The sequence below is a fragment of the Cydia amplana genome, chromosome 4 (genome assembly GCF_948474715.1).
Source record: "Cydia amplana chromosome 4, ilCydAmpl1.1, whole genome shotgun sequence".
NCBI classification, from domain to species: domain Eukaryota; kingdom Metazoa; phylum Arthropoda; class Insecta; order Lepidoptera; family Tortricidae; genus Cydia; species Cydia amplana.
In genome coordinates this window covers 2,589,032-2,602,003 of record NC_086072.1, presented here as the reverse complement: position 1 = coordinate 2,602,003, position 12,972 = coordinate 2,589,032, and the positions used below count along the sequence as shown (strand labels likewise).

General features: G+C 38.4%; 2 protein-coding genes across 3 annotated transcripts in view; both read left to right on the top strand.

Moving 5' to 3' along the window:
- The window catches only part of LOC134663067 (neurogenic protein big brain), a 158,881-nt gene that overhangs the window by 61,436 nt on the left and 84,473 nt on the right, over positions 1–12,972 (top strand). The window lies entirely within an intron of this gene.
- LOC134647440 (uncharacterized) lies at positions 489–4,940 on the top strand. The gene is made up of 3 exons (XM_063501788.1): positions 489–1,579; positions 2,771–3,057; positions 4,432–4,940. The coding sequence occupies exons 1-3, from the start codon at positions 594–596 to the stop codon at positions 4,938–4,940; spliced, it is 1,782 nt and encodes a 593-aa protein (XP_063357858.1). The 5' UTR covers positions 489–593.

The following is a 12,972-nucleotide window of genomic DNA, read 5'->3' as shown; positions in this document are numbered from 1 at the left end:
GCATTAATAAAACTTTAGTTAATTAACAATATTATATTAAATCATTAACAACTTTGACAGCACGATCTCTTCGCAGGTAGGTGCTCTACAAGGAGTTTATATTACAACATTATTTCCAAGAAATAATCTCTCATTGTTACGAAAATGTTGGTAGGGTGGCTTTAGGTTACTTTTCGTTCATATCGTCTTGGATATGGGTGAACATGGTGTTAATACACTCAGTATCAATCAACCTGTAAAGATATTGTAGCCTGGCCTTTTCTCGAAAAGTCTTCTAGAAAAAATTACGCTCATGTCGTCTCGGATATGAGTATATTTGGTATCAGTGCATTCAGTATAATATCCTGAACACAAATATATGAGATGACAAGCGCGAAAGTGGTGAGGGTAGTTGCTATGACGCAAAGTTTTTACCATTTTTCTTTTAAACATACCATGTGGGGTACCAAATGAAAGGGCCTTGTAAGTAGATCTGATATGTATTGACGCTGTACCTGCATGCTTCAGTAATAAACCAGTCATTGGTCCGAACGGTTGTTTTACTAGATACCTCACTGGCGACGACGCGAGAGTACCCACGTATTTAAAACAAAATGGCGCAGTCTTATCTCGGTTCTTTGCCTAATTTCGATTACAAATCCGGAGAGTGGTCTATTTTTAAGGGGAAATTAACTCAGTTTTTTAAAGTAAATGCTACTAGTATTACAGCCGATAAAAAATGTGCAGTGTTAATAACGCATCTTTCGGACGATTCGTATCGCTTGGCACGTAATCTCGTGTACCCTAGTGATTTAGAAGCGAAAACGTATGACGAACTTATTGCTGTTTTAGATAAACATTTTAAAATTAAAAAGTGTTCATTTGCTAATAAGGCGAAGTTCTACAGTGCGACGAAAAAGCCAGACGAGTCTTTAGGAGACTGGGCGGCGCGGCTACGCGGGTTGGCAAGTTTTTGCGACCTGGGCACCGCCCTGGAGACGGTGCTGACGGACCGTTTCGTTCTCGGTCTGGGTTCCGGTCCCGAGCGCGACAAGCTGTTTGAACAAGACGCGGCGACCCTTACGTTCTCCAAGGCGTTGGAGGTCGCAGAGCAAGCGGCTAGTGCTAGGCAAGCCCAGGCGATGGTAGGCGAAACTGGCAGTATCGGCAACGTGCCGATAAAGGAGGAGCCGGTGTTCCGTGCGGCGAGCGCGGCGAGCCCTGGGCGCGGCGGCGCCCGTGGCCGCGCCAGTCGCGGTGGCGGAGCTGGCGCCGGTCGTGCTACGGATGTCGCATCGGGTTCCAAATGGCATCAACGCGATGACTTCAATAGGTGTAATATTTGCGGCATGAAAAACCACAGTGCGGAAACGTGTCGTTACAAAGGTTATAAGTGCGGCAAGTGTGGTGTTAAGGGACACCTAAAGAAAGTATGCAAACTAAGATTTCACAATATCCAAGCACAGGGAGGAGAATCGGAAACTTCTTGCGAGGACTGTGAGGAGTGCGCGCTATACAATTTAAGGTATGAACATTACGATCCCATTATTTTAACTGTATTAATCAACGGTGACAAATTTTATATGGAACTTGACTCAGGGTCTGGAATAAGTGTGATTTCCGATAAATGTTATAAACAATATTTTTCTCATATTCAGTTACACGAGTGCAACATTAAATTATGTGTTTATAACGGGCATAAAATGACGCCAATGGGTGTATTGTTAGTAAATGCTGAGTACAATTCAATAAAAGACGTACTTAAGATATATGTGATACCTAAAGGAGGTCCGCCCTTAATTGGCCGTGATTTTATGGCTAAATTCGGCATTAAATTTACTACTGAGGAATATTATAATAATAATAGTATAGCCATTGACCATTACGCCGGGGAGGTTCGACAGTTATTAAATTCTTATGCCGATTTGTTTAGCGAGGGGTTGGGGAAATTTAATAAATTTAAAATATCACTTCGCCTTAAGGAAAATGTTGTACCAGGTTTTTTTAAACCCCGACCAGTCCCTTTTGCCCTTAAGCATAAAGTTGATGAGGAACTCGAACGTCTTGTTGGTTTAGGTATACTGGTACCAGTGAACTTTTCGAAGTACGCGACTCCAATTGTTCCGGTTTTGAAGGAGAACGGGAAAATTAAAATTGCAGGCGATTATTCGGTAACACTAAACAGAGATTTGATTATTGACAAATATCCTATGCCGCGCATAGAAGAAGTATTTGCGAAATTGGGGGGCGGCGAACGTTATACAAAGCTGGATTTGAGCAATGCGTATAACCAATTCGTATTGAGTGACGAGTCCCGGGAGCTCACTACCATCAGCACCACGCGGGGGTTATTTCAATATACCAGGCTCGTATATGGTCTGGCCAATGCGCCGGCTATATTTCAGAGAACAATGGAGACCCTGCTGGTAGGAATAGACGGAGTGAGCATCTGGCTGGATGATGTGTGTATCACAGGGCCGGATAAGGCGACTCATTTGGAAAGGTTGCGGGAAGTTCTGTTTCGAATTAAGGATGCCGGTTTAAAATTACAAAAAGATAAGTGCGAGTTCTTTAAATCGAGCGTCACATATTTAGGTTACGTTATTGACAAAAACGGCCTTCGAACATGCCCGAGAAAGATTGATGCAATAGTTAATGCCCCGCGTCCGAATAATGTTTTAGATGTAAAGCGGTTTTTAGGGTTTATAAATTATTATCGGAAGTTTATACCGCGCGCCTCAAGTGTACTTAATCCCTTGCACGAATTACTTAAGGTCGATGCTGTATGGAGATGGGGCCCCGAGCAGGAGGAGGCATTCACCGCTATTAAACGGGAAATGGCTTCAGGGCGAGTCCTTACTCATTTTGACCCGGAAGCGCGACTCGTTTTGAGTGTTGACGCTGGACCCGCCGGTCTGGGTGCCGTGATATCGCTTGGGCCGGAAGGTCACGAGCGACCCCTGGCTTTCGCCTCCCGGGCACTTACGCCCAGCGAGAAAAATTACAGCCAGGTCCACAAAGAAGCCGCAGCCATCGTATACGGAGTGAAACATTTCCACCAGTACCTATACGGGCGAAGTGAACCATTTGTACTCAAAACTGACCATCGACCCCTACTTGCCATATTTGGCAAGAAAAATGGCATATCTGTTATGGCTGCCTCGCGTTTGCAACGGTACGCTATTTACCTATCAGCCTACAACTACGTCATTAGTTACATTACTAGTGAAAAAAATGTTGTGGCTGACTATTTCTCTAGGGCACCGCCGAAAGTAGTGAATCCGTCTGAGTTAAACATTGACGAGGGTAGTTCATACTTAAACTTTTTAGACGAGAATACCTTGCCAATATCGTTTGAAGATATTAGGGAGGCGACGGCCTTAGACAAGACAATGAAAATTGTTATGAAGTACATTAAAAACGGGTGGCCGCGTAAAATTAAATGCAAGAATATTCAACCATATTTCAGATGTAAAACCGATTTAGAAGTCGAAAAGGGTTGTATTTTACGCGGTCATCGAATAGTTGTCCCTCCGGCTCATAGGGCACGCATGTTAGAGGAATTGCATAGGGGACACTTAGGAATCGTAAAAACTAAGAGTATTGCGCGCGGTAAGCTTTGGTGGCCAGGTTTGGACTCCGATATAGAACGCATTGTGCAGAATTGCACCGTATGCAGTAAACTGCGGACCGCCCCACCCCGCTCGCCCCTCCCGTGGCCTCGCGCGCGCGCATGCTGGGAACGTCTTCATATTGACTACGTGCAAGTTGGGCAAAGGATGTACTTGGTCGTGGTAGATGCATTCAGCAAATGGCTGGAGTGTTTACATATGAGTAAAGATGTCTCGTCAAGATCCCTAATTGTAAAATTAAAATACCTATTTTCAACATTCGGCTTGCCCAAAACCATAGTGTCAGATAATGACCCAAAAATAAATAGTGACTTATTTAGAAATTTTTGTGCAGTTAATGGGATAAAATATTTAAACTCACCGATTTACCACCCCTGCAGTAATGGCCAGGCCGAAATTTGTGCTAAGATTTCTAAGAAAATGATAAAATGTATTCAAAGTTGCGATAATAAAATGTCAACCGAGGGTATTAATGAGCGATTGTTGAGTTTTTTATTTGAATATCGCAACAGTGTCCATTGTAGCACTAACGAAACACCTGCAAAACTCATGTTCGGTAGGGATTTACGCAGTAAACTCGATTTAATTTTACCTAGCAAAGAACCCGATAGTAACAACGAGCAGGTTGGTTTAGCAGGTGCTCGTAAATTTGACGTAGGCCAAGTTGTTTTAGTTCGATGTTTTGTTGCCCAAAAGCCTGTATGGCGAGTGGGAACAATAATAAATAAAGTCGGAAATAGGATGTTTACTGTAGACGTTAGAGAGATCGGTAAATGTATACGTCACGTCGATCAGCTGTTGCGATATTCATGTGGGTTAGTTGCTGATAAGACAGATAGCGCTGTGCAAGCAAACCAGTCGCCGCCGCCGCCCGCGCCCGCTTCCGCGCCTTCCCCGCGCCCTTTGACCTTTTCGCCCGCTCCGGCTCCGGCACCGACGGCACAGGCGTTGCAACCTTCATCCCCGTACTTACCTATGTCATTGTCGAGGCCGGACGCAATTGAAGATATTGATCAAGATATAAACGAGCCATTAGACATTGCATCCGACAACGACTTTTATGAGTGTGATGATAATAATGTAGAGGGAGAGGAAACGGATCGACAGGTACTAGAATCTGAAACGCTAAGCTCTGTGCCCCCGGGCCCCGCGCCCGCGTCGGCTCCCGCGAGCCCTGTACCGCCCGCGTCCCCCGCGGACTCGCATCGGCTGCGCCCGCGAGCGCAGCAGCAGCAGCTGGCTCAGAACGAGCAGACTGAAAACCAGTCGGATCCGGTTCCCCGCCGATGTAATTTAAGGCCTAGAACTAAAAGGGTTAACTATAAATGATTATTAGTATAATAAGTTTATTGTATTACTTATACCTAAAATATTGTCTGTTTTGTTGTCAGGTTCCCAGAATAATGTGGGAGGAGTGATATGTATTGACGCTGTACCTGCATGCTTCAGTACATATCACTCCTCCCACATTATTCTGACACAAATATATAACACACTGTAACACTTTTACTACTTAATCCAACAAATTATTTGAAAACGTTCAAAAATTTCACAATGAGTTGAATTCCAACTGCTCTAAATTGACTAAGATAACTTGATCCCAAGTTTCCTTGCAATTATACGTAATCGAGGGCCAGGCTCATACTAGTTCTCATGTCGCGATGCGCTAACGCTAACAAAAACTAAGCGTTACGAATTGCTGACATTTGCTTCTTTTAGTTTCACTCTACTCAAGCATCGGATGACAGGATCGTTGAAAAGGGACAAACATATCCTTTGACGTTACGTTACTCTTCTCGTGAATTGTCAAATTTTAAAATTCGAAATTAGCTTTGGAATTTGTCCGGGTGGCTATTCGAAGTATAACTTGGTGGACGGTACTTACTAACCAAATAAGCTTGAGATCCAGTATCATAGATAGTTGTAAGACTTCAAGGGTCTATTTATATCTGACTGTGCATCCTGTATTCTAAACGTTTTGTGAATAGATATAAAAATTGACACCTATCATTTTTCACATAAACACAGACACTTTATGCATTGAATTATTAAACCTTAACGCAATGCCATAAGTCATAAGGTATATTTTCCTAATATACCTTGATGCTAATTCGAACTTTGTTATAAAAGATGTCATTTTATATCATTCGCGCGTGCATTTCACTCGTACTAGATGAAATATGTATGAAGTATGTGGTGCGAGCGAGACGGTTGGGCGAATGATAACAAAATGATATCTTTTTGACATCTTAAACAAAGTTTGACTTGGCCTCTGTGGAAGCCTGGAAATACAGCATACTTCATTGACTTTTTATGCTGGAAATTGATTTAATAATTGCGAGAAAAATAAGTATGTTATTCTTCAATAACTTGAACACTTACTGTCAAAAAACTAGAAGTGTCCATTAATTGTGTAGAACATTATTTGCTGTTTGTTTCCAATATCATGCTGCTATTCTGCGAATATAGCAGTTCCTCAGGCAGATAAATTAAACATGATCGAAACAAACACTATTAACCACAATAGTAAACTTTTCTCTCAGTGTGGGATATTCTCGGTCATGAAAAACTTACAAAGTTATTGTTTTTTTCATTAAATCTATAATTAATATTATTGCCGGGAGAAATTCTGACCGTGTAGTCGTGTAAGCTTCATAGCCCATTCTTCAAAAAATCTCTAGTGTGAAATTACTGTTTAGGTAGTATAAAATATAAAATAAAAAAAATGTTATTTCTCAAAAACGGGAACAGATATCAAGTTGTTAATTCGCAGCCGGGTATTCAATATGATATATAATTCACCCGTGTAGAAACATTTGACTGTGCAATTAATGTAACTTTAACTTTATATTGACTCCACTACATAAAATCCTAAAATCTCTTCATAAAAATATTTGTCACCTTAAAAAAACACATTTAACATTTCCGCACACAGATAACTTTTTTTATTGTTGGTGATTTGTCTCGCCTGTTTTGAAATGAGAGGATGATATCATGCGTTTTTTTCCATACAATTATATTGTGAGTGAAATTGTTTATCTTAGCGTTCTGACGAGTTCTTATTCTGACGGTAAGTTATATGTGTTGTAAGTACCTGCATATGGAACAGTCCCACTATAATTATATAGATGGGTAATAATAAAATTGTTATACAAATACAAATTATTAAAGATAGGATCTAGGAATTTGAAACATAGGTAGGTCTATATTCTTCAAACGTTATTGTGATCCACTGAGAGAGAACTGCACTGAAACTGGTTACATGAATATCAGAACAAACTTTGTAGGCTGAAACATTGTTTTACATTGTTTCCCAGGTTTTTGAGCAATGTTCTTCAGCTGGTAATGAAAATTCGCAAAAAGTGTATATCACGAGGAACATAAGTCGAATGTGACTGGATGTACCTAATGTAGATTTATCTAAGCTTGAAAAATGTTCCTACTTGGTAGCATCGCCCACTCTGTTAACTGTAGGTACATCGGTGGACCTTTTGTAATAAGGCCCATCGATGTACAGTTAAGAGTGTTGCTGTTGGTACATTGAATAATAAAATAACAAACCTGTCAGAGATGTATTGCTTCAAAATATTTAATTAGTGAGTTTCGATCTAAGAGTAGATTTCATTTTGTTCATAATTTATTATTACTAAACGCATCAACAAAAGCTGTCTAATTAAATTAAGACGTAATAAAATTGTATCCAAAAAAGTTTCGACTCGCCTCTTAAAGCTCCAGACTACAAGATTAAAAATAAAAAGCTTAACTTAGCTGTTTTCATAACGTTTTAGGTTTCATTAGGAGATTTAATACTCGTTGGTTAAGTGAAATTCGTTTTGGAACTGTTTCTTACAATAATATTTTTAACGGAGCTATTTAAGGTTTTATTATGCTTCAGAGCTAAGATTTATATGGACATAATAACTGAAAAGTTTGTCGCATTATGTTGCTGGATGCGATGTTGCCTAACTTATTGGCTTCACGAAATTAGCGGATATCTGTATGAATTTAATTTTATTTTGTCCATAAATTGAAACAATACTACATAGACCCACTTGCACCATTCCACTAACCCGGGGTTAACCGATTAAACTTAGAGTTACCATGGTTACCAATGTAATTTGTCGCTAAGTTAACGGTTTAACCGCTTAACCCCGGGTTAGTGGGATGGTGCAAGTGATGGGCCTTACACAAATTGCTTCCCTCTATTTGCCAAACACAAAGATGAAGGTAAAAATAGACAACAGAAAATAGAACAAATAGAAAATAGAAAATAGAGCAGAATCAGACAAGATATGGTATAATTTCACATTTCGTAGCTTTTTCGTACCGAGTAGGCAACTACGCCCTCGGCAAGTTTGTTATCTATCGTATAACTTATCTCCTCTTGCCAATCTCTGCCAGTACCGCAATAAAACTTTAACAGTCGCCCTTTATTGTGAGTGGTTTTTCTCTGCTGTAAGAACGCAATTAATATAGAGGGTGTGTCGTAAAGTGGGTGGACGTTTAATTATGGCGAGCCTAGTGAAATGGTTAACAAGTTATTATAGATCTTCTTAAAACATATTATCATACCATACTGCGGTCAACCTCACTGCGTCAAACTTTTCATACATTTAGTATGATTCGATGGAGTTTAGACGCAGGCACAAATCCGGAGAATGGCCCAGGCCTCCTCTCATTATGAAAAAATATTTACAATAATAAGTTTATTATGCGAACGACTAAGGAGTGGAACTCTATTCTTGCAAATTAATTTTAACCCACTGTAAAATTTAAAAATAAAAAAGATATAAAATTTTGCTCGAGAGATCCCTGGGCTAAGCTGGGTTGGGCTGGGCTAACTAGATTAACTAGCTAATTTATACTGAATTTATAACTTGGATCTTTTTAAATCGAGCTTGAATATAGACATCTCTAAGAATGACCCACCCTAGACCGCATTGCATCGGCAATTATTACAATTAGGTCAGATTGTGTCAAATGCTTTCCTTTATCAAATAAAAAGAAATCCTAGAAACCGTCGCCGTATGAATTCTTATTATGTTATAACCGTTTATTTAGACGTAGTATTTCCATAAAATATTCTAAGTATGATAATTCGTTTCACACCTACCCACCTAACACACCTAAGACCCTTATTTAATTTAAATTTACAACTGTGAGCAAATTTCTCACGGGCAATTAAACTAAACCCACAGCGTACATCCTATTGTATGTAAGTGTATGAGGAATTATGTATCTTTTGCGTAACACGCGTCTTTCGGAGCCGCTTGTCAAATAAATGGCCGCAGGTAAAATATCTCCAGGTTATAAACGTTATAATCAGTCGGATTCAAACTCTAAAGAGAAAACTTTATTCTCAGTTTATTCTACATTTCATAAGTGACATTTATTAGTTCTCGATTCTTATTATTATTATACTTAAAGTCTATTTTTTTATTCAGTAGACTGAAATGACAGTTAATAGTATGAAATGTCATTTCATGTTCATACTATTAACTGTCATTTTAGTCTACCGAATAAAAAAATAGACTTTAACTAAAAAGATTTTGTGTAAAAAATATTCTTCACCAACTATTTTTATGAAGGAATAAATACATTTTTTATGCGCGATTTCCGAAAAAACTTCTATCAGTCAAATAAAGGTTAACTTTAATCAGATCTTTGTAAAAACATATTTCAAGTAGCAATGATTAAATGTGAATTATTGGTTCTAACTTTGCCTTACTGATTTAACACTTTATTTATTTAATTTATTTTAATATATATAAAATTTTATTTTTATTTTAAATTTTGTTTTATAAAAAAAGTTACAATCTTTTGTCAGTCATAAGTAATCATTGAAAAAAGCACATGTTTGAAGCGCCGTGTGTGGGAAATATATCTTGCTCAGTCTGATAAAGGGTTAAAATAGGCAAAACTTTTAGTACTTATCGTAATTAAACTATATATATTGTACCTTTAATAATATGTACCTTCGGATATGTTGTCTATTTATTTATTTCTTTGCCCATTCAAAGCAAATACAAATTAAGGGAAGGATATTACTTATCAAATACCTACACTTATAACTTTACGGATGAGATCTCGGAGCAAATCTTGTGAGATCCAAAAGAAGCAAGATTTACTTCGTGTCCTAATGAGGTTTGCTCCGAATGTGCACTCGGGAGAACTGGGTGAAGTGTCAACTCTACCTTCAGAGTCCTCTAAGGGATAGAATTTCGGCTCTTTTTATATCGTTTTAAGGGTCACACGAAAACGTCGCCAAAAATTAAAGTCACGCTTTTATTTTACAACGACATGCTTAATTTACATGAAACTCGACATGATTACTTCTGCCGTATTCGAACTTAATCACAAGAGACGACACGTACTAGATCTATTCTAGATACGTTATAGTTTAGACTTCTACTATGTAGTTCTCTTTTGCAGCGCAATTCGGGCAACCAATGTCACTTTTACGTTAGATAGAGTTAGATATCTAATAGATGTGAATTAGATCTCTAAGCCATATCTTGTGGAAATCGTTCAAGAGTATCTCCAGAATCGTGCAAATGTCAAATTTGACAGGTTAGATCTTAAACATATGGTTATCGTATCTTGGTGGGGACTAAAAGATATCTTATAGATGTCTATTTCAAAATCCGAATCGGGCCCCTTGTCTGGTGCTAGTTTTTGTTGTTAAAAACTGTTATGATAAAAAAAATAGAGCGACTAGAAGTTTGGTATGTACATATGTAAATTCAGTAAATAGAAGAAGGTTTTGCTCTATTTTCTCAGTACTTATTACAATTTCTAGCGTCGAAAACTAGTTTCAGACAATTATGTCTGAAACTGTATATTAATACAGGGTGTAAAGACACGACGATGTGAAATGTTATTTCAGAATGTCGTTTTAAATTAGGGCCATTCGATTATATGGCGGTGACGAGGTTCGAGTGTTAATTTACATTTTTTTTATCTACTTACACTTTTGATCCGACAATCTAGGTCCAGTTGTTACTGAAAGAGTTTGAAACAATTAATCGTTTCCACGTTAGCTGTTTTCATTTGTGATTGGGGTTCGGTCGGCGATTTTTTTTCATGGAAGACCGAAGCAGGTTTAAAAAAATTATCCGCTCAATTCTTCTTAACGTGACTTTTTTTAAACTAAAGTTTCTAACCTAAGAGGGAGCAGAAATCGTTTTCTCCTCATTTGACTTTGACCAGAAACTTTGGTTCTATATTAGATTCGATTGGAGTTTTTCATTTATAGAAGTCGGTGGAAATTAAACTGATTTTTATATTATCAAGTTTGTAAGAAGTTAGCTAGGTACCTAATTAGAGTTCTAGGACTTATGTATAGGTATTCATATTTCCCACAGGTAATATTTTACTTTTGGACGTTTATGAATGTACGAGCATTAGCAAGGTTTACAGTCTGCTAGACTTTACCTCCGAGATTAATTTAGTCAAGCGTAGTTTACAGGAGACAGGTAAATAATAAAGACTATCAATATCTACACAAAGTTGCATTTTAGCATTTTTGTCCGTGGCGTCACTGTACCTACAATTTTAGCTTCATATCTTATTAAACTTAAGCTCTATTTATTCAAATGCCATTACATATATTATTTTAGTCGCATGGCATTATGATATGTCTTGGTAGCTATATAATTGTTACAACTAACAATCATAGGTACACATTATTACGATTACGTCATCTAATCAGCTCGTGAATGAATAGAGAAAGGAAAGACAGCGAAGAAAATATGATTTAGTTTCTTTTATTTAAAAATCGAACGAAACAAAAGAAACGCAACTCTGTATCAATTAAAAACCGGCCAAGTGCGAGTCGGACTCGCGCACGGAGGGTTCCGCACCATCAACAAAAAATAGAGCAAAACAAGCAAAAAAACGGTCACCCATCCAAGTACTGACCCCGCCCGACGTTGCTTAACTTCGGTCAAAAATCACGTTTGTTGTATGGGAGCCCCACTTAAATCTTTATTTTATTCTGTTTTTAGTATTTGTTGTTATAGCGGCAACAGAAATACATCATCTGTGAAAATTTCAACTGTCTAGCTATCACGGTTCGTGAGATACAGCCTGGTGACAGACGGACGGACGGACGGACAGCGGAGTCTTAGTAATAGGGTCCCGTTTTTACCCTTTGGGTACGGAACCCTAAAAAGCAGCATCCCTAGCACATGATTGGCGCGACAGTATCTCGCGGCGAGAAAGACTACCGGTCTTTTTCTAACTACGTTAATAAAAGAGGGACGGGTAGTCTATCTCGCTGCGAGATAATACTGTCGCGTCAATCATATGCTAGCCCGGCTGGCACCATTACGCGCGAGATGCGCCAGCGAATGATGGGAAAAAGATATGGAGGCCTAGCCAAGATCCAAGATGACAATTGTACATTGACAAATGCCAAACGAATAAATAAAAAGGTATCGGGACGACTCACGAGAAACTCACGTTACTATGTTAGTTATGTTACCTAACCGTACCTACGTTACCTGCGTGCTCGCAAAGCAATGAAATCTTCAAGGTATAAAGGAGATGATAGTGAAATGTGGAACATTTCTGAACGTTGCTTGGTTGGAACAGACTTTATTGAGTTCGAGGATAATTTACATTCATTCTACTGTTACTGTACAACCAGTGGATATTGTTTTCATACAAAACTTAGGTAAGAGAGCGAACATACTGAATTATATTAAAGTAAAACATTAAAAATGTACGAGTAACATGTGTAGCGAGAACTTCCATTTATTTACGTGTGTAAAGGTCAGCATTAAATAAATACTGACGGCTAGTAGCCAAATATATTTGTTAACTGACCGTCACTATCTTTTTGATTCTAACGTACACACTAAAAGATTTGGTGTCTAATAAGTATAAGTGGGTATTCTATTGAATGGAGTATCAGGGTACACTTTAACTTGTCCTTAATACCAGTCCGTAACATAACAACTTTTTTGTAGAATTAAAATTTTGTTATATAACAGGAAGTTAAAACCGACGTAGAATATGCTACGATAGTGATTGTTATCCATAATATATATATGTATAGCCATAATAACTAAGTGACGGTACAAGATCTTCAAAGCAATGTCGATTTCATTCGCAATTAACCCATGACGTAGGACAAGGTAGGACAATAAAATGTAAAAATCTTTAAATATGCGCATTCATATGAGACACAATATTTTATTTAATAAAGCGTACCACGTCACCTGCGCCGTTTCACCGGCTTAAAGAGGACGTTATTACCTCCACGTGGGAATAAACAGGTTTCATACAAACACTTACATTCCATGCAATGCCACGGTTCACACCTGTCGGTTAGGTAACTCAGTCGAAACTAAGATTA

Excerpts from the sequence above, each read along its gene's own strand:
- LOC134647440 (XM_063501788.1), top strand. The coding sequence starts at position 594 with ATGGCGCAGTCTTATCTCGGTTCTTTGCCTAATTTCGATTACAAATCC. Across the intron at positions 1,580-2,770 it reads TATATGGAACTTGACTCAGG|ATGGGGCCCCGAGCAGGAGG; the intron begins GTCTGGAATAAG and ends TGCTGTATGGAG. Across the intron at positions 3,058-4,431 it reads CCAGTACCTATACGGGCGAA|TTGCTGATAAGACAGATAGC; the intron begins GTGAACCATTTG and ends CATGTGGGTTAG.